Here is a 27,219-nt window from a genome sequence, read left to right as displayed (position 1 = left end):
ACAGAGTAGAACTGTCCCATAGAGTTTCCAAGGCTGTAAATCTTTATGGACTCAGACTGCCACATCTTTCTCTGACAGAGTGGCTAGTGGGTTCGAAATGCCCACCTTTCAGTTAGCGGTCAAGTGCTTAACCACTGAGCCACTAGGGCTCCTACACTTATGTACAGACAACATAATTAAAAGAAATTCTAACTCCCAATTCTGACCATGTGTACATAATTTAAGACAACATTAGAAGACAAATCCCATTTTAAGAACTATAAGCAGGAATCTAAAATTTAAGATCCTATAAGCAGGAATCTAAAATTTAAGATCCTATCTATACCAAAAGATTTTTAAGTTTGAGCTGATGGTCTATGGATTAATTTAAGGCAGTATTCCATGCAATAAAATTTCAGCAAAACATATTTTTATTATGTCTTAAGGATGTAATGGGATTTGACTGAATGTATTGATATGTTCAAAATACTTCATTTGTGTTCAAGCACACATCACAGAATTAATAAACACAAAGTTTGGACGAATTTATCCACCTTAAAAAGAGAAAAAGGTGGTATTTGTAGATTTTTTTTTAATTGACTCACAAGAGAGTCTGCTTAATATTAGATAGTTGAATAAGTGATAATCCCTGCCTCAGAAAAGCAGGGTGAGAGGGACCAAGAAACAAATAATTACAATACAATATGAAAGATGCTATAATAGAGATAGTGCCACAGGGATATAGAGAAGGGAACAAGGCCTATACCTGGCGAAATCAAGGAGGCTTCATGGAGGAGGTGATATTATATTTGAATTCTCATCAGTAAGAATTCCCTAGGCAGAAGAGAACCAAAAGCATGCTCCCTCTAGGTCTTCTTCCATTATTTCCCTTTTCAAGATCTTGCTTTCCAGCAAACAGAGGGACTGGGGCGGATTATCTAATAGACAAGGTAAGCACGGTGAGTACGTTGCTTACTACATCAGCTATAGTGAACACTTTCACATTTTTTCACCACATCAAAGATTCTGCTTCTTTCTAGGTATGGCTGGTATCGATCTCTCTCCCAACCCCACAGCACCTTTCTACAGAATGAAAGCCTCTTTTCAAAGTTAAAATCCCTGACAGGGGCGGATGACCCTGTAGGGAAGGTAAGCACGGGCTGATTTGTGCTTACTTACTGAGGTGAACAATTTCACATGGGTTCATCAAAGATGTGGAACCCATGTGAAATTGTTCACTATCAGTTAGTAAGTAAGCACAAGTAAGCCTGTGCTTACCTTGTTTATTGGATAATCCACCCTGTAAGGGTATCACTGAATTGCAGGGGTACTGAAACACTGTGCGCTTGCTTTTATGAAGAACTAGATTTCAGTGAAATCGCAGAGCTGCTTTCTTGCCTGTCATTGGAAAGGTAGTGAGTAACTCCAGACCGACTACCATGGGATAAATTTGGTAGATAAAAATGGTTGATATTGTCTGCTGTTACATCAAAATATTTTTAAAGGCCAAATTAAAAACAAATGTCAGCATGTGAAGATGAATAAAAAGTTAACCCTCCTCTCATTTCTCCCCCCAGACAATAAGAATTTCCAAAATACTCTCTGAGAGTAGAAATAAAAATAAAAAAGGAAGAGGGAAAACAACATGGCGTCATTACAGACTATTCTTCCAAAGCCAAGTAAAGACAATGAAGAGAAAAACAGAACACGTGTATTACAACGTATAGCACCATAAGGGCTGCTGTGTCTGAGGCTCTGGAGGGCTTCACCAAGTACTGTTCAGCCAAAAATCAATTGAAAAATCAGCATGATAACAGTGCATGAGTTGCCCTATAATAGCCTTAAGACCCCCAAGGCTATGCAAGTCCCTTTTATCTGCCGCATTGCACTGACTCAAGGGGAACCTCACTTCCCCTCCCTGAGTACTGTGCCCGTCTGAATTTCTTACCTACTGCTTTAACCTTCCTTAGAAAGGGCACCTGACATGGACTGACAATGTTCGAAAAAGGCTTTTAAGAATTTTTTCTTTTCTGCTTTATTCTTCACCTTTTCTTGGCATTTGCACTCAAATTTATCCTAAAATATCAGTCTTTGCCTCTTTCTACAATACTAAACGATCAGCCACAACCTGTGAATAACCTCGTAACAGTCATATATTTTGAATGCCTTCACTAACATACATGAAAGTGACCCTTGATAAAATCACAGTTGGGCATATGCAAATGAGACCATCAGCAATTCACACGACTGTTATAAATACACATATGCATTTTATTCCAAGATTGCCTCTCAATATTTCTTCAATCACTTCCTTACAATGTCTGGTTTGTTCAGTTTATATTTCTAGTTGGCATGTGGTGCAAATCCCCAAAGATAAGATAATCTGCCCCTGCAGTCACAAATCTTGGCATTTTTACCTTAATCGTGAAACAATGGGTTGAAAATTACCTTGCTTATTAGCAGGGTTTCCTCACAATAAAACATTTTCTTTCCAAACTTTTGAATTTGACATGAGAGGTACCAACTCAGTCATGACATAGCAAGGCTTAACAGAGGACATATAAACACTCCGGTCTGTGTGAAGGAAGAAAGAGCTAATTGGGAGTCAGCTTCCCTGTGATTATCAGCTTGTTTATGGGAAGGGAGGAATGGCACTGTAAATTCATCCCTGATTGTGGCGTTAAAACCACAGCTCATTCCCACAAGCTTCCCTAAAGCACCCCCCCCGCCCCACCACCCTACCCATTTTGCTTAGTTCTAAAGGGTTGTGCACTGTCTTCAGAGAATGACAGTTTTTCATGCTTTGATTTTCTTCAATTTCGAGAAAAATTAATCAGTTGCACAAGCCAGTTGTCAGATTTCACTTCCCTCATAGCAGAAAGCCCGCATATTCATTGTCTGCTATAAGAATAAATTTTGGTAATTTTCCCCATGTCAATATGAATATTAGACTGACCCAATTAATATGAAATGCTTCTATGCTGCTGGAACAGACAGTGCTACAGAGAGAGTCATTTGCACAACCTGTTCATGATTATGGGCCATAAGGACACAAAGATGGCACACACATTTGCGGACCATCTGAATTCTTACACAGAGGGGGGCGGAGGGGGAGCCGCATGACGTCAGCTTGACTGTCGTGGGTCATGTTTTTTAATCCAGAGTATTGGACATGTAACACAGCAACAAGAGCTGATCATTTTGTTTAATCACCTTTTGGATCTTTGCCAGATGGTCTCTATTGAGAGCGCTGCAAACAGAGAGAGATGAACTGCATCTAACACGCCACCAGAGCCTTCCCGTAAATGTCTGAGAACTGATTCCAACAAGAATTTAGTCTCAGAGCAGAAAGGGATACATTTAAAAACTATGTGCATTAACTATACTTTTCCCCATAGAATCCTCACTTGGCATGAATAATTCACCCACTCTTATGCTAATGGGATCATGAAAGTATCCCTCTGTCTTTAGTGCAGCTATTCTCAGCTTTCAGTAATTACCCCACCCAGTGAAAATAACATGGCTTCTGCAATGAACGGGCCGACTAGTACCTGACAATTAGAAAGATCATGGCTGACAGTGGAAGGGTCCAGAACTGGACAGAGAAACCCTTGTAGCCAAAGGAAGAATACCAACAGAAAGTACCGCTGGTCGCGGGTGGCAGGCAGGAAAATGGGGGAGCAGGAAAATTCTCCATTGTCAACCTCTTCTTTCTCTGACTTAGAATCAAGATTCTACTTAAATAACAAATGTTTCTTTTTCTATCACTAAATAAAAAGGACATTCGTTATTGGAATAGTTTTAAAGAAAAAGAAATTTCTAGGAAAAAGAAATATAGTTCTCTTTAAAGCACATCTGCACTAAGCCTTTAATCGGAATTTTTTTTTTTTTTTTAATTTTTTAAATCTCTGTGGTGGAAAATCTTCCTCATTGTGCTTTTTGGAGGGAAAAATGAACTACAAAAAAGAAGAAAAACAAAAAAACCAAACTCATTTTTGACCTCTGTCCACAAAACCCCATGTTAGGTAGTTCACTGTGTAAAAATTATCAGGCTAAAACATCTGGGAAAGAAAGCTATGAAACAGCAGGGAACGTGGCTGGTTTATTGTTTATCTTTTGTTTATGAGGCAGTATTCAAGTTTAATTACTACTCTAAATTAAACTCTAACTGGCATCAGGAGACATCCCTTTACATGACTAAGTTAAAAAAAAAAAAATCTAGAAATTCCAACTCTGAGTTTTTTGAGTAAGTTGATACATATAGGAAGAAATTACTCAAAATTAACAGCAATTACAGAAAGCTTTTAAGCATTTATGGGCACAATTATATGCTCCTAGATCATTTATTTATTAGAAGAGTTTAATTTTATTTCTAATGGTTACTACTCTAAAAAGCCTATGAAAACCAACAGAAATTATTTGGACATTCACTGATAGCTAATGAATGGCATTCTTTTCCACTTCATTTTGGGCGGGGGGGCGGGGAAGACAGACAATGCAACATAAATATTCCATATACAACAGCTTCTTCTGTGGCAATGTTCAATCGCCAATTATATTCTCAAAGAATTTTCTGATACAATTAGGAGGACAGGAAGGAAAAGAAATGTCACTGTATTTACCATAACAGTAAGTGACCAGTTTGGGATGAACTTAGCTCTAGGAAAAATAAAAGTTAAAAGCAACTAGCGAAAGATTATGCCAGATGGCATCTGTCATATTGTATTTAGGGTTATTTTAAAGAGATTGCCGCCACTATGAAAACATTCCATTGACAGAGTTTTCCTAGACTGAATGAGAAATCCCAGTAGAACATATTCAGGATCTACAATAAATGGGTTTGAGGTTTTTTCTTCTACTTTAAATATATAACTGGGAATATTTTGGTGGGGGGGGATCCTATTTCATAACTGTGGCATGTATTATAAAGTCAAATAGCATAATAATATTTTAGACTCTCATTTAGTCATAAACACTTAATTCAATATAAAAGGGGTGTTTGTGGATTTCAATGCCATGATTGCTAAAGAACCATGCATAGATAAATAAACACCTAGCTATGGAATTCCAGCCTCATTGCTTGGATGTTAGATGGGGTCCTCAATGAAGGGGCTTGGTGGGTCACGGAGCCGAGGCAAACTATGCTGCTTTGTACAGCCCTGTGTCCTGAAAGATTAGAGATACAGGGATGCTAGAAAGCTAATGTATTTAGGTTAAACCGGGTCTGGCAACAGTATGGTTAACGTGCGTGTGTTGTGCAGTGTGAGCTCAGCAGTTACTGGGCCAACTGTCTCGGTATTTCTGGGAATCCTGCCTATTCACAGTGCAGGGATTGTTCAATTGTTGCAAAATGTACAAAATGAATTTTACAAAAATGAATTGTAAGGAAGGCCCCATTACAACGATTTTACAGCAAAGATGTCAACATCAATTTTTCTTTCATGCATAGCTAATGATTAAAACAGCATATTCCATTTGCCTAAGACAATTTATTTCATATTGACATATCAAAATATTGAAATACAAAGTTATCTTTACCCTACCCTTTTCATTCACTGCTGCTGAACCCATACCATTGTTCAAACCAGGAAAAATAAAACAAACTTGGCACGAAATACTTAAAACAAAGGCTCATCAATATTCTCCAATTTGTCAACATCTCAATTACAGCACTGGAAAAAATGTAAATTTCGTGTGCTCTAAACACTGAGGGGTCTATTCTCCTGCCAATTCACATGCGTAACTCCCATCAGCGTTAATGGGAGTTACACAAACCCATCAATAATAATAATACTTGGTACATATATTGTGCCTTTCATCTGAAGCTCTCAAAGTGCTCTCTGAACAAGGGGGCTGCTTCCTAGTCTTTACTCTGGCAAAATACACAATGAAATACAAAGCAGCTTTTGACTTAGCAGGTACAGAGTCAGGGACCCCAAGCCTTATTATCAAGCCCCATTTTACTGATGGGAAACCAGATATGAATAGAGCCAGTAACTTCCCCAGAGCCCCAAGTCTGCACCCTAATTCTATCCTTAAAGAATCAAATTCATTTCTTCATTCTAAGGGGACTAACGAGGCAAACTCCTCCCTTTGGTTACTACAAGCAAGAAAAATCAGGGTGAATGAAGTCTGGTTCGCATTTATATAGTTTCTTGCTAGGCATGAGCCGTCTTGAGAGATACAGTGGGAATCAGATTTTACATTTTACCGAGTTTATTTCTTACATTATTTTTAATTTCCCCCCGCTTTTCACTTTGCTGCACACACACAGAAGGAGGACAAAATGACCTTTCACCTGTGTAACTGTAGCTCTTTCATTATCGGGTCATAAAATGAGGTATATTTTAGTTCCAAAGTAAAGATGTGTATGTAACCATTATGGCAAAAATATTCACGAGAAATTATAAAGCAACATAAATGCATGTATTGTTTTATAGCATATGGCTATTAAAGTTTAATTTAAAATGTGTATGAAAACATTGTATTTAGTACAATTCATCTCTATTTTTTCTGTTTATCATAATTTGTTTTGAAACTGAATCGTTTTACAGTTTTCCATATGCCTGTTGTGCTAATAAATTCTGAATAAGCAAGAAAACTCTTTTCTAAACTCCAAACTCAGTTTTCAATGAAACATGATAATATATTTAATACTCCGAACATAAATTTCCCCCCTAGGTTTTCTGTTATACACCAACCCTAAGATTTAACCTTGGATAAGCATATGTGATTTCAGTCAATATCTCTGTTGACTTTGCCCTGGAGCAGATAATTAATCTTTCCCACAGAAAGCTACTCTGGACAATTTGGTGGGACCAAATATCAAAATAACTTGAAAAAATGTTTAAAAGGCAAATAAGGGCATGAATATGACAAAATACACTCAAGCCTGGCCTTCAAAACTTAGAGAGTCGGCGATAAAAATCAGAATGACCTTATACATGTGTTTTGGATCCACTGGGGTGGTAAGCCAGGTAGGAAATTCTCCATGTCAAAACATTCTCTATTTATAGGAATCATACCTTCTTTTTTCCCCCCTCAAACTTTAATACAATAAGATGACTAACTTCCTAGTACTCATACACATAAGCTACCATGTCTATTCTTTAATCCCATGGAGATATGATTAAAAGAAAAAAATCCTGCAGGGATCAAGTCCTTCAGCATTGGATAAGTGGGTGTGGCTACCCACTGTTGAGAGGTTTGTACGTATTGTTTTAAGCAGTGTATCAGTCTCAGAGCTTTTTCGCGTTCCTGACCACCTCCCACAAAAAAAAAAAGATCTAACCAAAATGATAAAACTTCATGCCTTGCCCCTTGCTGCAACTATTCTCTGCCCCAAATCCCAGGGTCTTCTCTTTCCCTCCTCCCCTTCTTTCTGGCCCTTTCCTGCTATCTATCTTGCCATAACTCAACTAACCGAACAGAACCAGTCAGTTTTAAATTTCAGTTGGGACCTTGGTGACCTGTTAATGAATCTACAGAGAGGAGAAAAACTCACAGTGTTGAGTTATGCCTGATGTTGCTAGCTGACTTGGAGTCAGAAATGCTTGAAGCGTTAACGTAATTGCAAGAATGTGAAAAATGAAGCTCTGGGCTCCTGAGCAAAGTGAAAGGTCAAAGCGAGCCTCACACACAACAAGTCTCTGGAAGATAGCCTCATTAGACCATTAAGTCTGCTTCTCCTTTTCCCCTCTTTTGTAAGATGCTTAGGGTGTTTTGTTTTGATTAATAGATACATTTCACCCCTTTTTTAATTGCAGTAACTTGGGGTAGAGAGGGGACGGTGTACTCATAGAAAGCTTTCCAGGTTTAACCATAATGAGAAGTCCATCACCATGACTTGGAACCACAAATTAAGTTATCACATTGTAGATCCATTGAAGTCATGTACATGTTACCTCCAAAATGGCTTATAGCTTAGTTTTCTTATATTCAATTTAACTAGCCTAATAATTTTTTTAATAAAAACAGCATATAAAACCTAAATGGTTACAATTCACAACTTCCTCCACAATTGGCTATCTGATAATATTCATCTCTGTTGTAGTTGTAAATTGCTAAAACCTAGATAATAATTTGGAAACCCTGGTGGCATAGTGGTTAAACGCTACAGCTGCTAACCAAAGCGTCGGCAGTTCGAATCCGCCAGGCGCTCTTTGGAAACTCTATGGGGCAGTTCTACTCTGTCCTATAGGGTTACTATGAGTCAGAATCGACTCAACAGCACTGGGTTTGGTTTCGGTTTAGATAATAATTTAGGCCCATTTAAAGTTAGTGACATCTGAGAAGGGACATTTTCTAGACTCTTCTAACCAAAACCAAACCTGTTGCCGTCGAGTGGATTCTGACTCATAGCAACCCTATAGGACAGAGTAGAACTGCCCCACAGAGCTCCCAAGGAGCACCTGGTGGATTTGAACTGCTGACATTTTGGTTAGCAGCCATAGTACTTAACTACTATGCCACCAGTGTTTCCAGACTCTTCTAGAACCCCAGAAATCCAAAATCCCCGGCCAGAAACTTGGAGAAGTGAAGACACCCACCCTGCATCAACCATCCCCTTTTAAATGGCATATATGACTAGAGCTCAGGCTGTTAAACTGTCCTTTACTTGGAAGCCTGTCTAATGTTTAAATATTGTGGCCATAAACACAGTCATAATAGAGATGAAATAGACCTAGGAGATCAGACACTACCTAATGTAAAATATTAAAAAGTAAAATCTATACACTTTCCTGGCCCACATTCAATAATGTATCTTCCTTTAAATTATCATTTTAGCCATAGAAGAGTCATCCCTACCAATACATAATTGCTCTCTGTGCAATAGGTGAGTTTTAAGCAGTAAAACTGTTCTAAATTGTACCAGGCTTCCTTGTCATCTGCAGTTACTGTCCCCCTTGCCCTCTGATTATTCTAATTTTTAGGATTTGTGACAAAAGTCACCATGTCGGCTGAATGGAAATGGGGATAAATAATATTCTAAGAATTTAAAAAAACATTTTCCCAAGATAAGATTCCATATAGAGTTCATATACTACTTCTGGAACTAATAAGAAGAGATTTTTGCATCTTATGTGCTTTAGAGGCATAATTGCTTGAGTACAGAGAACTCTTACAGTTGATATTACCAGCAAAACATCCTGTGTACAGTAAAATTCAAACTACTGCCTCATAGCAGCAAAGTAGGTCTGTCATTTCTATTTCCTTATATACACAGAAGGGAAGTGTAGCTAACCAAATTTGTAAAAGAATTGGCAGAACTAATCAATTGTTATTATAATGCCTACTTCAAGATTAGGCAGCTCACTTTGATTCTTTTTTTTTTTTTAATAATATAGATTAAGAAGAGGAAATACTGTCTCCCCAAATAGCAGCAGATGATATCCCTTAACCTGCCAGTCTCCTCTTTACACTGAGGAAGATGTACTGATAGCAGAAAATAAAGTTACTTCAGTCACACCTACTTTGCACAAGGAAAATCTTGACCTTTTACCTTGTTCACTGCTGTTGTCTCCACTCTGGGAAGCGTGGCCCCCACTGGAGGGTCCTGGGGTGCCTGCTGAGTGGGTTGAGGTTGCATCATCGTGGTCTCGCCAAGACGAAGGGTTCTGATGTCAAGATGCCAAGGAATTTGTCCACGGTTACCAGTTCAGATGTAAATGAGGAACCATGAGGTGCAGAAGGAGACAAAAAACGTGCACATATCAGTATTTATGGAACTAGGCACACAGAGACACCACGTTACAGCGTTCTGTCTTTTCAGGAATACATACAAAAAAGAAAGAAAAAGATTCTCTAAAATCTTGATGGGATGATGGCTACATCTACAATCTTGATGGGGTGTATTCATTTGTTAAAACTAATTGAACGGTACACTTAAAATGGGTGCACTTTACTGTATATAAATTAGGCCACCACACAGTTGATTTTTAAAGTAAGAAAAAAAGATTATCGAGAAAAATGCAAAAGTCACTTTTACTCTTGTTATTTTTCTGGGTTTTATCCTTTATCCTAATTAGGGCATACTCTTCAACAGAAAAAAAAAAAAAGGTCCCAGTGCTCTTGGATCCTACCATATTAAAAGCTACAAAACTCAATGACACCCTTAAAAAGCCAGAGACTTAAGAATATACAGGACAGTCCTTCACATCTTTCAAAGGCATTGCCCTAAAATAGCCTGTATGAACTCTCGAAATTATTGGCAACTGATTATGCCACCAAGAGATGCAAGGACACTATCACTGCATCACTATCTAAAATATTATTAATTTCTGTTTTAATCTGCACAGACAACAAGGAAAAAAAGAAACAGACATGAACTTCTGGACATGTAATGAACTGGGGATAGGGCTTTCACTTGCGCTTAGTGGAAGCTTTAAATTCACCGAGCAGGGCTGTTTTCCTAGGAGAAATGCAGGTTTCAGAGGACATGCAAGGCAAACAGTTATAGCTCATGCTACTTTGCTGAGTGTATTCTCCTGTTCCCCCTCCCCTTTCCTGATCATTCCCAATACCCTGCTGTTGCTTAAAGGAAAACAGGAATTCTAATGTACAGGAAGGACTTTATCAGCACCACATGAAGGCAGGCAAGAGATGGAATTTCCTCTGGCAGAAATGGAGAGTAGGAACAACACATGAAACAGACCAGCCTTAAGGCCAGCGCTACACACTTGTCACTTGTATGTGACAACTTCAAATAAGCTCACAGGCCCACTGGCAAGCGAATTCTTTGGGGGGCAGGAGGAGGAAGCAGCTTTAAAAAGCAATATCAATCTCTTAAAGTACGCCGCTGCTTCTTACAAGAATTAGTAAATAAGGAGACAGACAGACAGACATATAGACAACATGCAAACATCTTGACCATCTGAAAGTAATCTTGCCATGTGGCCATTATATATAGTTTGTCCAGAAAAAAATATCAGACTGTCATTTTTCCCAACACCAACTCTACGGAGTGCATATAGAACATAAAATTTTACCAAAATAAAATCAAGAAGCCAAAATTAAGACAAAGTAGGGAACTATTCTTACTTGGAATGACAACAACAAAAAAAATTTTTTCCCCCTCTAGGAACCTGCTACAAATTGATTATAAATTAATATCTGGCATTTTTGATAGATGAAATAAAGTTAGACAGATTAGTAACCAAAACCAAAAAACCAAAGCTACTGCTGTCGAGTCAATTCCGACTCATAACGACCCTATAGGACAGAGTAGAACTGCCCCATAGAGTTTCCAAGGAGCGCCTGGCGGATTTGAACTGCCGACCTTTTCGTTAGCAGCTGTAGCACTTAACCACTGCGTCACCAGGGTTTCCAGATAAGTAACATCTATATCAAATAATGTTACTGGCACTGCCATCAGGCAAGTAGTTGATTCAAAGTGAAAACCCTGAGCAACAATTCCATAACTATAAATATAGCACAGGTATACATTTCTAAAATAGAGGTACGCTTCAGAAAGTCGATGAGGAAATGAGGTTGAGTCAAATACCATGAAAACCAAGGGTCTCTGCTGCCTGTATCAAGACAAAGTCAAGCCTGTGAGTTTTCTTTTTATCTAAGTTAGAAGCCACTCCACTAGTTTCAAGGTGAAGGCAAACAGAACACAGGGACTCCTCAAGCTCTGCAACTTCTTTGCGTCAGGACGGCAATCAGATAAAGAGGGGGAAGAATTACACGAAAAAAGAAAGAAAGAATAGCATAGCGTGAGTTTTGTCCTGCGACAACACTGGCTAGCGCTTTCTTTTAGAAAATGCAATAATAAATAACTGCAACACGTTCACCTAGGCTCAACTTTTCAGGGTACACAGCAAGCGATGTTAATTTTAAGCACTGTAGGCTCTTTTATTAAGCCAGCTGCTATAAAAGCTCCTTACCCCTCACGAAAATTACAATAATTAACCACTAACACCTCAACTATGTTTTAAGGCAAATGTCATCCAATAGCTATTATATAATCGTTCAAATGAAGCTGGAGCAAGCCTTTCTGTTTGGGCACTGTAGTGATTTGAAGGGATCACCGAGGACTTCCTGCCACTGAAAACACTGGTTTGCCTCTATCAGTCAGCCCTGTGCTGAGTTTTCAAGTCAGGCCTCATTAATTTATAATTCAGTGCATTTCTTCTGCCGGTTTTCTGGAGGAGGTGTTTTCCAAAGAAAAAAGAAAAGGGGAGACAAACAAGCTAGATGAGCAAATATTACTTTAAAAGCAGTTGGTACTTCTAAATGAGTAAGCCCATTCCCTTTATTTGTTCAAGTTCACTGGCTAAACTGCCTTTCCCCTAGCTCTTTTCCTCTTTGGTGCTGGTGGTTGTTAATTGTTGTCCAGTCCATTCTGACTCATGGCAGCCCCATGTGTGCAGACTAGCACTGCCCCATAGAGTTTTCAAGGCTGTGTGTGACCTTCCAGAAGCGGATTGCCAGGCCTCTGGGTGTGCTCGCTAGTAGTTGAGGGCTTAACTGTTTGTACCACCCAGGGATGCCTCCTTTCTCCCTAAGGCCAAAAACCCAAACCCACTGCCATCCAGTTGATTCTGACTCACAGCGACCTTATAGGACAGAGTAGAACTGCCCCATAGGGTTTCCAAGGAGCACCTGGTGGATTTGTACTGCAGCCTTTTGGTTAGCAGCCCACTGCTTAACTACTGTGCCACCAGGGCTCTCCTTTCTCCCTAGACCCTCAAAAGTGCTGTCCTAAAAAGGTGTCATAGGATATTTATTTCCAATGAGTGTCTCAAGTTTTATGGTCTAGTTTGAGAGGCTGACTCAGACTAGGGAGTATCACTTGATATTTATCTAGTTTGAAAGAAGGAAGAACATATCAATCCCTCTGGGGTTTCAAGGTTGAGGAGTTGTCCCAAACTTGTTTGTATTCAGCAGCACGTTGCAGTGCGATTATATGCAAGACAAATATTGATACTGTGGTCAATAAAATTCTCTTTTGTCATAAAAAATTGTAAGGTATGAGGACAAACCACAACCCTTTACCCACAACAGTTTTTTTTTCAGATTGAAATATTTGTTTGTATCGCAACTCCTTTCCTCTTCTTCTTCTTCTTTTTTTTTCCCTAGAAGTTTCCAAGTTTACATCCTTCAAGAATAACTGCCTGGCTTTCTGCCAAATTATATGCAGAAGTTTAGTGAATCCGGAAACCAAAGCGGCATACGAAAGCATGTAAAAATACATGACGTATGTAGAAAAATAAAGAGAAATGCTCTGTGTGCAAGTGTGTGTCAGTATTCAGGTACATGGATTCCACAATGTATGTCCTATTCTTCAGCCAAAAGTATCAGGAAGACACCCGAGGGCAAGGAACGAACACGTTTCTATTCCCAGGGGCTTTAATAATTGGGAGTCAAATACGGTACACTTCTTGCTCTTACGTAATTGCATTAAAGAGCAGTGTTACCAGGAGAAAAGCAGTGAATACTGAGTGGAGTACAATAGAAGGAGATGGAAAATAGATACAAGAAGCTAGGTCTCCAGGGGCAGTATTTTCTATTTGCTGGGCTACAGACTCGCAGCTGATAATGCAAGTTGTAATTAATATAAAAGCAGGAGACAATATGGGGAGAGCTTGTAGTAGCAGGGCCACAGGAGATCACTCTGCTGTTCTCCTCTGTTTCTCATTTACACACAGCTTTCCCTAGAACACACAATTCTGCCAGTGTTTTCTCCCTTGAAAGTTAAAAAAAAAAATTGATTTAGCACCGTCATTGAATTTTGCTAAATCTAGAAAAGAGTACAGAGAGGACAGGCGTCTCCAGGCATAGGAAGCAAATCATATGTGTTCCTCTTTTGAGGAAGTTGCAGATATGGTGGAAATTGTAACATTTTAAACCATTACGGCATTTCTGTGGGGGCACTTGTCTACAGGATAACACTTAATAAATCCCAGTGAATCAATGGGTTATTTCCCTGTGTACATGATTCGATGCAGCTCGTGGTTCTTGCACGGCCAAAAGACAATGGGGTAAAATGCATAAGAATTTCTAAATAAATATAAAACTGAGTGACGAAGTAAAATGGATTAAACTTACAAGAGGAAAAAAAATACCACACACAAATTCAATCTAAAATTATCCGAAACTTATCTTAAATCCAAAATGAATAGGTGATTCAAATAGAAGAGAGAACAGTAGATTGGGATGAAGACTCAAGGTACCACCTCTAATGGGTCATGTGACCTTAGGCAACTGATACCCTTCCTTTCTCTGGTACTCACTTCCTTTATCTCTACAAAATTAGGAAGTTAGACCAGATAATCTCTAAAGTCATTTCCAGTTCTTCTTCTTATTTCTATCATTGAAAAAAAAAAAATACTTACAAATATTAGCTTTTCCAGAACCTACACAACTAAAACATAATACGTAACATTGAGATAAAATTATATGTGAACTTGCAGAATACAGTAAAGCAACTCATGATCTGTGCTTTTAGGTGGAGAGTAATATAAGCATATATAAAGATATTTTAATCAGCAAATGCAGCATACAAAATTAATTTGACTTGATGTATTTAAACAACACAGGCAAGATACAATTAATATTAAGATAATTAATATTAAGATACTTATTTCCTATTACTTGATGACGTTTTAACTCCTAATTATCACTATGCAAAAAATTAATTTTTAAAAAATAGGATAAGGCTGCCTATACCGGGGTATTCAAGTCTATAAATGTTAAAAAAAAAAAGTTCACTGTGTGGTTTGAAAACAGTTGGAATTCCACCTTCATTATTCTCCAGTTGACATAAGAACTCAGGAGAACCGTGTGTGCTCTCAGCACATAGACTCACTCTTTAAAAATGTAAATAGAGCAGGGGTCTTTCCCTTCTCTCCCCACGCCCACACTCTATTAAGCTTCAGGAATTGATAGGTGAGCCACTGTCAAAGAAGTAGCAAGTACCTTTTTGCAAGTGATTTCTCCATTTTCACGGAGCCACCTTTAGAGAAGATGAATTTTTTCCTGTATTTTTATCATAATACCATATTATAAAATGTGCCCTATAATTTTGAAACATATAGTGATAGCCCATAAAACATTCAGGCTGAAAAAAAGAAGAAAGCGAATACCAAAAATCTGAAAATTTTAATCTGGTGGTGAATGTCTATGTGGCTGAGAAGTGCACCTTCAACTTCGCCTCATTGCAGTTACTCTGCAAACATACTCCAACTGCACTGTCTAAAGGATTTACATAGAGTAATTATTCTTGATGGAAAATTGACAGGAAAACTGTCAACCACCAGAAACTATGAAACAACACAACAAAAGAAAACCCAGGCCCCCAGCTATGTCTCTAGAGCAGCTGGACAGAGCTCAGAGGTAAAACTTTACCAAGGTGGGTCCCCAGGGCCTTGGATAACACTTCCTAAGGTCTAGTTTTATACTACAGCATAAGAAACTACCTGATACAATAAATCATTATTCTTATTAATAATATTACCAAGTCTCATTATTTTCCTTTTGATATTCTATAGAGCAGCCGCTGAAGCCTATTCCTCTCCCTGCTGCTCACCCCTCTCTAATCTTTCAGATAGTAATAGAATTTATCTCTAGGCATTTGCCTGTATTCTGCTTCTGGGAATTCTCCCTCTAACCTAACCCATCATAAGTTTTTTTCTTCTTTTTTTAATAGGTATAAATAAACATGCATATATCCAGAGATGCAAAAGAAAATACCAGTATATCTTCATTTAAATCATAGCTTTCAACACAGAAATTAAAACAATTTTTCATTTTTTAGGGGTGCTTTGATCTAAAGAGCCTGCCTAAAATTCTGCAAAATAAACCCTGCGGACATCACCCAGTATTCAGAAATACTACAGACTAGGAAAAATTACAGTTATTCCACAGCAGTTTTCAGGTTGAAACTTTTTCTTTTTTAATTGATTTCTTGGCATGTTTATTTAAACATTATGAATTTGAATGTCTGGGGAACTTAACATGAACTGCTGCTGGAAAACAGAGCTCTATTTCCTTTCACCATCATGTATTTTTCTCCCTGATATTCCAAAGAATGCTACAATAGCTGTCTCTTAACTCTTACTATTACTTTTATGTTACAACAACAGTCTAAGATAAAATACATTATAACAAAAAAAAAGCATTATGAAGTAAGATAGTTACAAAAGACAAGAGAATAGTAGCCAACGTTTCAAATTTATCTTCTATTTAATTTCCCAACATTCTTTCATCATAATAGCCAACATGTAATATTAATAACAGATTCAGTATCTTTGCTGAATATAAGGTCTGGAAGGTAAGACTATTGTGGTTGTCTTCTTTTAACGCATCTATGTTAAAAAAAAATGTTACATCATATTATTTACATAACATTACGGACTGTGTAATTAGCACAACAGTCTGATTTCCTAAGTAATACTCAGTATATAAAATTCATTCTTAAAAGTCTTCCAATAATACTTGCTTTCAAGATGTTTATATCAACTGCTGTGATTCATTTCTATTTTCAAACTTTTAATAAGAAAATTGAAAACTATACTGGTACCTAATATTTTGCTCCTGACGCATCTCTCTGTTTTCCACTCTACAGAATTATACACTTATTTATTCCTTTCTCTTTGACTCTGTATCCTTCCCAACTCCCTCCTTAAGCGTGTGTGCGTGCTCGTGCGCGCGTGTGCATGCACGTGCGCACACACACACAATGTAGCTTGATACCATTTAATAAGGATAGAGGTGTATGTGTTTTGGGGGTGTCAAACAGCTGTCACAAACTGTCACCTCCACAAGAGAAACCTTGGCACGCAACAAATTAAACTACGCTTCTTTTTTAGCTGTCATTATTCATAGCCAATAAGTTGAAATGCTCTCAGCATTTCATGTGCAAATAAAACCACGAGGAAGCTCAGTAGATCAGAATAGTGGGCCAACAGATAAAACAGAGAAAACAACATGCTGTCTCAGTCCTTCTGAAGTGCCTCAGCATCACCCCTGCACCAGCGTTCACCAAATGAGATCCAGCCTGGGGCAATGTATTAATATGCATATCAAAGCAAATGAAAAAATAAACCTGGAGATTCAAATTGGATACATTTACATGCTGAAAATGTTCCACTCATACCACTTTTCAGGTAGCTGCTCTGTGGTATTTTCACTTTTTTTGTGGCTGGGGGGCAGGGAGAGCGTGAGTTTGAAGGAGAGGTTGAAGCCTTAGAGTATTCACTTTGTAGGAGGAGGCCTAGAACTAAGACAATCAATATACCTATGACATAAAAGTACTGAAAATGGCACATACTCTCCAAGGTTTTCTCTCACCTCCTGCATAAAATACAAGTCTGTGGCCAGCCTCTCCATTTCCCACTTGGTGAGCTGGTGGAACAAATTATTGCTTCCTTTCAAAACAAATAGCAGGGGGCTAAAGTAAAAATGTTATAGTTCAGATCTCTAGGAAATAAAAAGCTTTAAATTATGACGCCCAATGAGGTGGCAAGCCCTCATGGGTTCAAAATAAATCAGTTGTCATAGTCACTTGATCGGGGCCTGAAAGCGGAACAACAAATGTTACAGTGGACTCTTTTATCCAAAGATGATGACTGTTAAATTATTAAACTGCTAACCTCTTAGGTACAACTTCCTTCTTAAGTGTATATTTAAATATTATAGTCCTTAAACTGGCATCGTCTATCAGCCAGTACTCTAAACAGCCTAGTTTATCTTATCTCTTCTATGTAAACATCACCATGCTCTAGATCCATACAGCCACTTGAAAGACAGTTGCCAACAAAACTCTTCTAGAAGGCCAAAGTAGTTCTTTCAGACCCCTGGAAATGCCATGAGAAAAGCTTTTTGCCGCAGAGACCTGTGGACCTCTCATCTACAAACCATGTAAATAGATCCCTCTCCATTCCCCCGATAATGCCAATTCACAGAAACTTAAAAACAGGAAGCAGAGAAAATAAACAAATAAATAGCCACGGAAACAAATATTTCTGAGGTAGCGTTATGCTACCTCATGGACTATAACCACCCATCTTATCACCGAACATCAGCAAATTAGCTTTCTGTAGCTGCTGCTACAATGAACCCTGGTGGTGTAGTGGTTAAGCGCTTGGCTGCTAACTGAAAGGTCACTGGTTCAAACCCACCAGCCACTCCGAGGAATAAAGATGTGGCAGTCTGTTTCCCTAAAGATTACAGCCTTGAAAACCCTGTGGGGCAGTTCTACTCTGTCCCTATGGGGCAGTTCTACTCTGTTTTTATGTCACTATGAGTTGGAATTCACTCGACAGCGATGTGTTTGGTTTGGTTAGTCGTTGCCGTACCTTTCTGATTTCACTTAATACATTCAACATATGAAATAGCTTCCTGAAGTTTTTCTCACCCTGACCGAAGAAGACAAGGTCAGGACCTTTCAACACCAAAATACTGTGTCTCAGAACAGGACATCCCAGGCTCAGGGTTTATTCCTTCTTTTTTAAACTTGTATTCTTAGACTGGCTTCCCATACAGTAGGAAGGTTAATTATTAAATTCTATGACCGCATATTTTCAAAACTTTTGGTGGGGAGAGAGGGGAACCTCACAGAGGGTCCATTCACCTTGTATCTCAACTCATTCCTCTTAACACCCAGGAATTGGGGGTGGGAAGGACACATGCTGCCTTGAAGTCTCAATGCCTGTTTAACTCCACAAAAACCAAAAAAACCAAACCTGCTGCCGTCTAGTCGATTCCGACTCATAAATTAATATTTCAGCCACAAAGTTATTATTCTATGGCCAATGTCATTTAGGTTGTGAGTTCGACTGAATGCAATCTATAGACAATCTGTCTCCCCCCTCACTTGAGTTCCTATAAATAAACTGCTGTTCACACCCACTCTTTTTAACCTCACCACTCTTGCCTTCCCTACCAGCTGCAATCTTTCTTCTCTTTGCTTCTTTTTCAAATTTTCAGTCTCACTACATATGCTTTTTTTTTTTTTTTAAAGCCTCAGACTCAGTCGATCAGTTCCAAAATAGGATTAAAAACAGAGAGAATAGACAAAAATCTCCTTTCCTGGCCTGGCATACACAGTCATTCCTTACTATACCCTTCGTCCTCATTCACCAACTGTTAAAGTGTTAAAATTCAACCACTAACCCACGGTTACTCAGTCATAACTCCCTCAGCTTTCTGTAATACATTGTTAATAATTGGTTCATCAAGGTTACTGTCTTTTATTATGAGGATGCTTCAGGCACTTGGCAATAAGTCCATATCTGGCAATAAGTTTCTATAAAGCAAAAGCCCTGAGAATTGTAATGTGTTCACTCCTTTTATTTCTAATGCAATGCAAGATTGCCAATAATTCTCAGGGGTGTCATCTCTGAGAGAGACTGGGAAATCAACCCTCACTCCCCAACTCTATCTTTCTTTCAGTCCTTCCTCTCTCTCTGTCTCTCTGTTTCTCTTCCATCCTGTCCAGCTAGCTGTCTTGCCTCTTTCTATCCCCGCTGCTGCACTGATTACAGTGTTGTGAAAACTGAAAAGGCAGTGGTCACCACATCAAACAGACAACTTGCTAACACCCAAGTCACCAAACCAGGAAACTTCGCAGACTAAGCGCACAAATCACTCCATCACCTCCCTGGTTTCTTGCCTCTCAATAAGGAGGAGTCCAAGAAAGAGAAATTAAGAGTATGGGAGAGGCAGGGAGAAAGAGAAAAAAAAAAATCCAAGAGATCATATCATTCAAAAAGTAAACTAAGTGGTGATAAATGTTACAAGTTAAAAAAAGAAAAAAGAAAGAAACAAAACAAAACAATGATAATGCTTTGCCTGGTTGCCTTAAAAGAACACTAAAGGCTCTCAGACTCACATGGTCAGCGAGATTTGTGGAGGAGCCTGAAAGTTCTTCATGGTCTGACTTGGAGCTGCCGTCTCTTTCATCAATGACGAGGTCAATGGGCATTTTCCCCTTCAAACAGCTAATGTACCGGTGGCAGAAGTTATCACACAGTTCGTGGACCTAGAAGGAGGGTCATGGTGGAGGATTCAGCTGATTGTTATTGTTGTTGTTTTGTTTCATTTTTTAAAGGGGAAAAATATCAGGTTGCAAGGTTAGATGAGGGAAGAGCAAGAATGTCCTGTCTTCCAAACTAACTCTAATTAAGGGGTGTAATAGTTGAAGGCAAGGAAACAATAGAGCAATTGTTGCAGGAGATATTAGTCTCCAGAGACTTCCCTGAGCAACAAGTTACAATAAAGAGAGCAAAAGAAAACAGGACTGGAAATCAACTGGATTCAGACTGGGAGCCCAGGGAGGAAAATCCGATTTGATGATAACATCAAAACAGGAGAATGCTGGAATGGGGGACGGCATTAGCATTTGCGATTCAATAAGCCAGGAGTTTTGTATGTTTCCAGGGGAAAGTGATTGAGCTGCAGAGCTATGTAAAGACACCCCAGCGAGGGTGATTCCCTCTGCTTGCACCCAGTGCAAGCTCTGGGCCCAGGCTGCGCTGAGCTAATAGAGACACAAGGCAGGCTGAGTGTCCAGCAACATAAATGGTTTGCTGCATTTCAAAACAATCCTAAACGCCTGGGAGGGGGAGGGAGAGGGTGGGGGGCTACTATAAAAGGCATTTATAGGGCTGTCCTAATTCATCCTTCTTCTGAGGCCCTGGGTTGTGGAGCAGTTGGAAGGAAAGACATGTCGCTCAAAATCTCCAGGTGATCAATGCCTTCAGTCTGGAGCTTCTTTAAAAACACCTCAACTCAACTAGGAGAGGGAAGTGGCTAAATCATTACAGGGAGTGTCGTTTCCTGCTTACCTTTTCTAACTCCAAAAGATGAAACCTTAGTACTTGTATTGCTTGTATCATCTGAAAGAAAAGTTTAGAGCGTGGAGTTAGGGCCCTGTGGCTGAGGCGCCCGGAGTGAGGAGCTGTGAGGGAACTGCGCTGCAGAGAAGCAGCAGGCAGGTGGCCAGGCAAAACCCACACATCAAGAAATACTCAGAAAAACCAAGTGATTAGTGATCATCTCTGCCTCATTGGCCACGGGGTAGGAATCTGACTCAAGCCCAGCCTAAGCATTTCATTTCTTTTCCCCTCGTGTTCACTGCACTGCTGTGTAAGGACTATTTCCTAGGACCAGGCCTTCTTTCTCCGCCTCGGACCTCTTTAACCTCTTAAACCGTCTCCTCCCTCGACCTCAGGCCAGAAAAAAAAGTAGCTTCACTGGAGAGAGAAGGCTTTTTAGAACAGTACACCCAGCGAAATCCGTCCTTACTAAAGAAGGAAATACTCAAGATGAATGGTGAGGCAGGGCCTTTGAAAGCGGATTTAAGTACTTTTAATATTGAAATCGTGCAAATTAGCAAAAGAATCGCACCTAAAAGTGGCCTGCGTTGGCCTGCCCCTCACCCCCCCTCGGCCGGCCCTCCGCCGCGCCAGCGGTTACTTCCTTCGGGTTAGCAGCCCGGGGCTCGGCCGCCTGCCCCGGCAAACAGAGGAAATAACTCACTTCTCGCAGCTTCACTCCCGGGGCCGAGACCTGGGAACCGTCCCCTGCTCTCGCGCTCTCGGCGCCTCGTCCCCGGTTTCTGCCTCCCAGGGCTTTACTCCCACTGACATCCATCCCGCCCCTGGCTCCCCATCTCCCATTGGGGGCTCGATGCTCTTCCCTTCTTCCCTGTCGCCCTTGAGCTCCAAAGGGTTCTGCTCGAACTCCCCAGAGCTCAGGGACAATGTAGGTGTTTGTGGGTCAGGGAAGGGGCCGCGGCAAGGGAAGGGCAAGACACAGTGAGCCTTACCAAATTGTCGAGCTCTGGATTTGAGGAAAAAAGTGGCTTTTCGGCGCGAACCTATAAGAAGCAGGGAAAGTCAGCATGAATTACCACCCCCTTTAAGAGAAGAAGAAAAACCCTGTCTCTGCCTAAACTGTGTGAGCCGGGAGGGTGCAGAGGCGAAGAGGAGAGGGACTCAGGTAAAATATGTGAAAAAGAAATAGTGCCTTCAGTTAGTGGGGCCGGCTGAAAAGGAATCAGGGCCTTCTGGCCCTCGCCCCATTAAGCGGGACCTGGAACCTCTAAACGAGCGGGGAACTCAGGGCCGTTCTCTGGCCCCGGAGTACCTCCTTATCCTGCGGTCCGAGAGGCTGTGCCCCCTCACCTCGGCGCCCAGCGCGGACCGCTCTCTGAGGCGCCCGGCTTCCTTCCCTCCCGGGCACTCCCGACTGCCGCAGCCCCTCTCCCCAATTCTTGTTCAAGTAGCTGCAGGCGGGGAAAAAGGCCAAGCCCCAGATTAGGAGCAGGTCAACTTTAATTCGAGGGTCGAGCCCCTGTATTCCTGGCTGGGGGGGAAAACAAACACCCATATTTATCTCCGCTTCCAATTCGCCTCCAGGCTCGGGGATGGGGAGGAGGCCAAGAGCGCGGACTGGGCCAGAGGAACAGATCGGGTGTCCCTGCCTTTTCCTCCTCTTTCAAGTGAAGCTCTGAGGAAAGGGGAGGGGGAGTGAGGGACCGCAGACGGGTGAGTGGGTCAGGAAGGTTGGACCTGCTTGGCGAAGACCGCGATGTCCTCATTGAAGGAGTCGGAGGAGCAGACGTCTCCGCCGGCCACTCCGGGTTCCCGGGGAGTGCAGGTCGCCAGCTCGCACTTCTCAAAGACCAGAGCTAACAGAGGAAACAACGGGTGCCTAACGGGCAGCGCCACGCAGAGACACACACACGGAGACGGGGTGCAGAGGGGAAGGAGCAAGAACTGTAATCAACAAGTTTGGAGGGTTTGGATTCCTTCTGTAATACAACAGGCACGCATCACACTTTACAACCCTTCCTCAGCCAGCCGAGCCTGGGCCAGAAACAGAAAGGAAAAAACGGCCTGGCCTTTTCCCTCAACTCAGACGTCCCCAGCTCTGGACAGAGAAGCCCCCTGCCACTTTAGCCGGCCAAGTAAAAATAGTCTCAGTTGGAACGCAACGAAACATCCAAGACGCTCCGGCAGTCTGGGGCCCGTTGTTAATCCAGACTCACTCCCCACACTCCAGAGGCCGCCAAAGCAACCCCTGCGACCCAGCCCTGACCTCCCCCCGCCCAAAGGAAACTCTGTGAAATAAAAAATTGTTTTAACTCCGCGTTTTAAGGGACATTTCAGAAGAGGCCAAAGGCTTCACCTACATACACACCGGCAGTGACATTTCCCAAATCCGAGGGTGCTCTTCTAACCTCCCTCCCTAGCCTTATAAACTTGTTTGCTCTACTTCTAGTAAAGCATGGGTGTGGGGGCCAAAAGAATAGGAATGTTAAATTCTGAAGAGTTGCCTTCCAAGGACCACATTTCTCCCAGCGTTGCAGCAGACAAAAATAAATAAATCGCGTGTTAAAACTTGGAAGTGTGCGTGCGCGTCTGCCCTTTGTGTTCCTCCGGGCGGTTTAGCTTCACTTTGGGGCGCCTTCGGCCTCTGGCTTCGTGCTCAGTTTGTGTTTACCGACCGCCCCCTCCTCTCTGCATCCCACCGCCTTCTCTCCCTACACGCAGCCGGAGAGCCCCGGTGATACACGGTTGTCACCGCGCACCCCCGCCCCTGCCCGCGTTCTCTGAGAATATAAAATAATTTGAAGCCATCTCCCTTACTCTCTCCCTCCACCCCCCATCAAGAGCTGCTCTTTGCAAGCAGCAAGCAGTCCCTTCCACCCCGCTGCACTTCAAGGTCTGCCCCCTTTATTTACAGAGAATTAAGAAGTGGGTGATTAGGACTTCCTGGCCGACAGAAGCAGCCCTGATCCCAGCTCAAGCAGTCTTTAGAGACTCCCAGACCCTCGGTAGGAAACACAAGAGAAAAAAAAAAAATTGCTCCTCATGGGCAGGAAACTTTCCCCTTCGTCAAGGCCTCTGTTAGGGGGCCTGGGAGGACCAGCTCTACATCCTTTAGCCAGGAATCCTGCCCTTGAGGAAGAAGGCCCCGGCCTGATTCCGAGGACTCAGTCACTCTGGGACTGTGGGGTCCAGAGTGACGGGGCTGTGGGAGTGGAGGAAGCCATATCTTCCCGGAACTTACATTCAAGGGGCAGAAGCGCAGGCCCCCTTAACTGTCCCTTCCTGAGGAAAAAGTCTCTCCCCGCCACCCCCATGCAGAAATAATTCCCCACTTAGACGCCCACACCTCCCATCCCACAGAAACAAACACACACTCGCACTCACACTCGAACACAGTAAGCTGGGTCCGGGGGGTCGGTTTACCCATAGATCGCGTCCTTGTCCCGCTTCAAGGCGTCGTTGACAGCGGATCCCATGCTGGCGGGCATGACATTGGGGTGCGGGGCGTGTGCGCCGTAGTGCTGCGTGGCGTGGAGCGGCGGCCCGTGGTTCAGGTGGTGAACCGGGGGGATCGGCCGCGGCGCGTGAGGGTCTCCGTACATGGAAGCGGGCACCCCTACTCCGTCCATCCCGCCGTAGTGGGGCAGCTCATCGTACTGTCACAACCCAGCAGGAGTAGGGGGCAGGAGAGGAGAGAGGGCCGGGGAGCCCAGAAGAGGAAAGAGAGAAAAAAGCAGGGAGAAGAGAGGGGAAGAGAGAGTGGGGGAGAGAGAAGTAGGAAAAGGATAGAGAAGAGAGGGAGAGAAAGGAGGAGGGGAGGGCGGGAGGCAGAGAGAGAGTGAGTGAGACGGAGGGAGAGAATGGGGTGCAAGAAAAAGGGAGGAGGAAGGAGAAGGGGGAAATAAAAAGAAAAACAAAGTCAGAAAGGAGAAAAGTACCGAGCACGAGTTGAACACAGTAACCTAAACCAGTCAACACAGCGGAGTTGAAAGTTGTGGGGTCAATATTTTAAAATTTTAAAATGAAAAAGTATGAAGCAAGAGCAGCGTTTAGAAGAGGGAGAGGGGGCGCTGGGAGGCTCCGCTCGGGCCGGAGGTAGCAGGACCGTAGCGAGCCAAAGGAGGGAGAAGTGGAGTTAGTGTGAGGAGGAAGCCCCGGATCCCACCCCTAACCCCCCTTCGCCTCCTCCAGAGGATCCAATAAATCAAAAGGCGAAATGAAACAAAATAAAGAGAAGAAAAACGCTAATAATCAGGACGAGAACGCCGAAGACAAGGGAAGACTGGGGCCAGTACCTCCCCGGGGGCAGGGAGCGAAGGGTGGGGGGGGGGAATAACATGAAAGTTACCAGAAACATTATTTAGCAGCGGATTCCCTGCGTCCTTGTCAATTTCAGAGACAAAACAAGCAGCCCAGGCTAGTCTAGGCGGCGGCGCAGCGGCTGCGGCAGCGCGGCCCCAGCGGCGGCCCCGGCGGCGGCAGCTCTTACGCGGCCCGTGCCCGCCCCGGAGCCGCGGGAGCAGCGGCGGCAGCGGCGCAGCAGCGGCAGCGGCGGCAGCAGGAGACCCGGGGAATCGCGCTGCTGGGGTCAAAGCTGGAGCGAGGCGAAAGCGTGTAACAATTGCACACACACGCACACACACAGCACTCACACGCACTCGCCGCCCGCCCGCTCGCACAGCGCTGGAACACGCGCGCCCAGACACGCACACACGCACGCACACACACTCGCACACACGCAGAGGCACGGGGGGGAAAGAAGCCGATGAATAATTTGGCTGCTATTTTTTTTTAAATACCGGCCGCCATCATCAAGCAGCGAGCAGCAGCAGCAGCAGCCGCAGCCCCAGCGTGGCAGGGAGAGGAGGCATCGGGACAGGCCCCTCTTAGGCGAGGATTTATATCTAGGTAAGTGTTGGATTTAAACCTACCCTTTGCGCCATCAGTCTGCGCTCCAATAAACTCCTGGATGTGTCGTATATTTAATATCCCAGTCCGGATAAGAAAGTGATCTAGGCTGAAGATTCCTTTTTTTTTTTTTTTTCCAAACCAAGGAGACTGCTCCCAATTTTCCAATATGTTATTTTTAGGAGAAAAAAAAAAAAAAAACCAGGCAAAACAACAAAGAGTTTTTTTTTTTCTTGTGATATTTCTTCTTTTTCTCTTTTTTCCTCTTCTTCCTCCTCCTCCCGATCTTCCTCCTCCTCCTCCACCTCCTCCTCCTCCCCCCTCCCCTCCTCCTCCTCTTCGGTTCTCCTTTCCCCCTCTTTCTCTTCTCTTCCCCTCAGTTGGAAAAAAAAAAAAAGAAGAAAAAGAAGAAAAAAAAAATTGTCAAGCCCCCGAACTGAAGGTTACGAGCGGCCCGTCAGCAGCCCACATGTAACCGAACTGTCGTGTTTCATGGCTTTTTGCCACTCCAGCTGTCAATCAAAGCCCGGAATGTCAAGGTAGTGAATGAATGATGGTTGATGATGATGAAGAGGAGGAATCTTTCAGACCCGTTTTTTTTTTTTTCTCTTCCAGTAAAACTCCGCGAGGGGTTTCTGCTTCTTGAATTTTTCCTCCCCCCCTCCCCCCCGTTCCTGGCTTTGCCCCGCGCTATCTCTAATATGATCCTCTCTCTTGAAAGTATTGTTCAAAGAAAGCAGGGGGGAAAAATGAAGAAAAAAAAAAAGAACAGTTTGCAAAAATTGGACTTCCTCCCCCCCTTTCCTGGTAGGTATTTTGTCTCTCCCTCTCGCTCGCTCGCTCGCTCGCTCGCTCTCACTCGCGCTCGCTCTCTCGCGCTCGCTCTCTTTCTCTCGCTCTCTTTCTCTCGCTGGGAGATGAGTGAGTGTCAGTAGGTGTTGGCAGGTTGGCTGCTGCCTGGCTTAGAGAAGAGCCTCAGTTTGGCGGCGCGGGTCGGCGGCGGGAGAACGAAATGACGGAACCCGGAAGTCGTGGTGGCCATAGCCCGTTGTACGCGGAGACAAATCCCGGGAGTGGGGAGCGGGAGCCAGGAGGAGCGCGCCGCGCGGAGCCTCTGATATGCAGCGAGTGCGATCCGACAGCCCCGGCTGGGGGGGGAGCGGGGAGCGGGGAGCGGGGGGCGGGGGGCGGGAGGGGGAGGGGAGGCAGGAGCCGAGCGGACCGGAGCAAATCAGCGAGCCTGCTCCTCCGCGGAGACGGCGGGGAGGGGAGGAGGGAGGAAGAGGAGTGTGTGTGTGTGTGTGTGTGTGTGTGAGTGTGTGTGTGCGCGCGTGTGCGCGCGCGCGAGCGGGGAGAGGGAGAGAATGAAGAGGACAGGGAGAGCGCAGAGAGGAAAACTGCAGAAAACCGCAGGGAAAGTACGGTACAACCTCAGATCTTTTTTAAATTTTTTTTTTTTTTAAAACTTACTTCTAGTTCATTTTCACATCAGTCCTGGTTCCTGCCTAACTGGGTCGCGTCGGGGACGTTTGGCATGGCGCTCTGGCTT

General features: G+C 42.8%; 1 protein-coding gene across 2 annotated transcripts in view; it reads right to left on the bottom strand.

Moving 5' to 3' along the window:
- MEIS2 (Meis homeobox 2) overlaps positions 1 to 25,984 on the bottom strand; it is a 230,917-nt gene extending 204,933 nt beyond the window's left edge. Inside the window, exons 1-7 of one of the 2 annotated variants that reach the window (XM_003418646.4) lie at positions 25,694 to 25,984; positions 24,186 to 24,418; positions 22,500 to 22,641; positions 21,755 to 21,805; positions 20,772 to 20,822; positions 19,817 to 19,966; positions 9,482 to 9,596 (exon numbers count right to left, since the gene is read on the bottom strand). In XM_003418646.4, coding sequence (XP_003418694.1) covers positions 9,482 to 9,596; positions 19,817 to 19,966; positions 20,772 to 20,822; positions 21,755 to 21,805; positions 22,500 to 22,641; positions 24,186 to 24,418; positions 25,694 to 25,705 — 754 coding nt within the window. In that variant the 5' untranslated portion in view covers positions 25,706 to 25,984. The remainder of the gene's footprint in view (positions 1 to 9,481; positions 9,597 to 19,816; positions 19,967 to 20,771; positions 20,823 to 21,754; positions 21,806 to 22,499; positions 22,642 to 24,185; positions 24,419 to 25,693) is intronic. The other variant, XM_003418648.3, reaches the window with a different exon arrangement.
- Between the last annotated feature and the right edge of the window lie 1,235 nt (positions 25,985 to 27,219).

The sequence above is a fragment of the Loxodonta africana genome, chromosome 10 (assembly GCF_030014295.1).
Source record: "Loxodonta africana isolate mLoxAfr1 chromosome 10, mLoxAfr1.hap2, whole genome shotgun sequence".
Classification (NCBI taxonomy): domain Eukaryota; kingdom Metazoa; phylum Chordata; class Mammalia; order Proboscidea; family Elephantidae; genus Loxodonta; species Loxodonta africana.
This window is presented reverse-complemented; position numbering and strand designations above follow the sequence as displayed.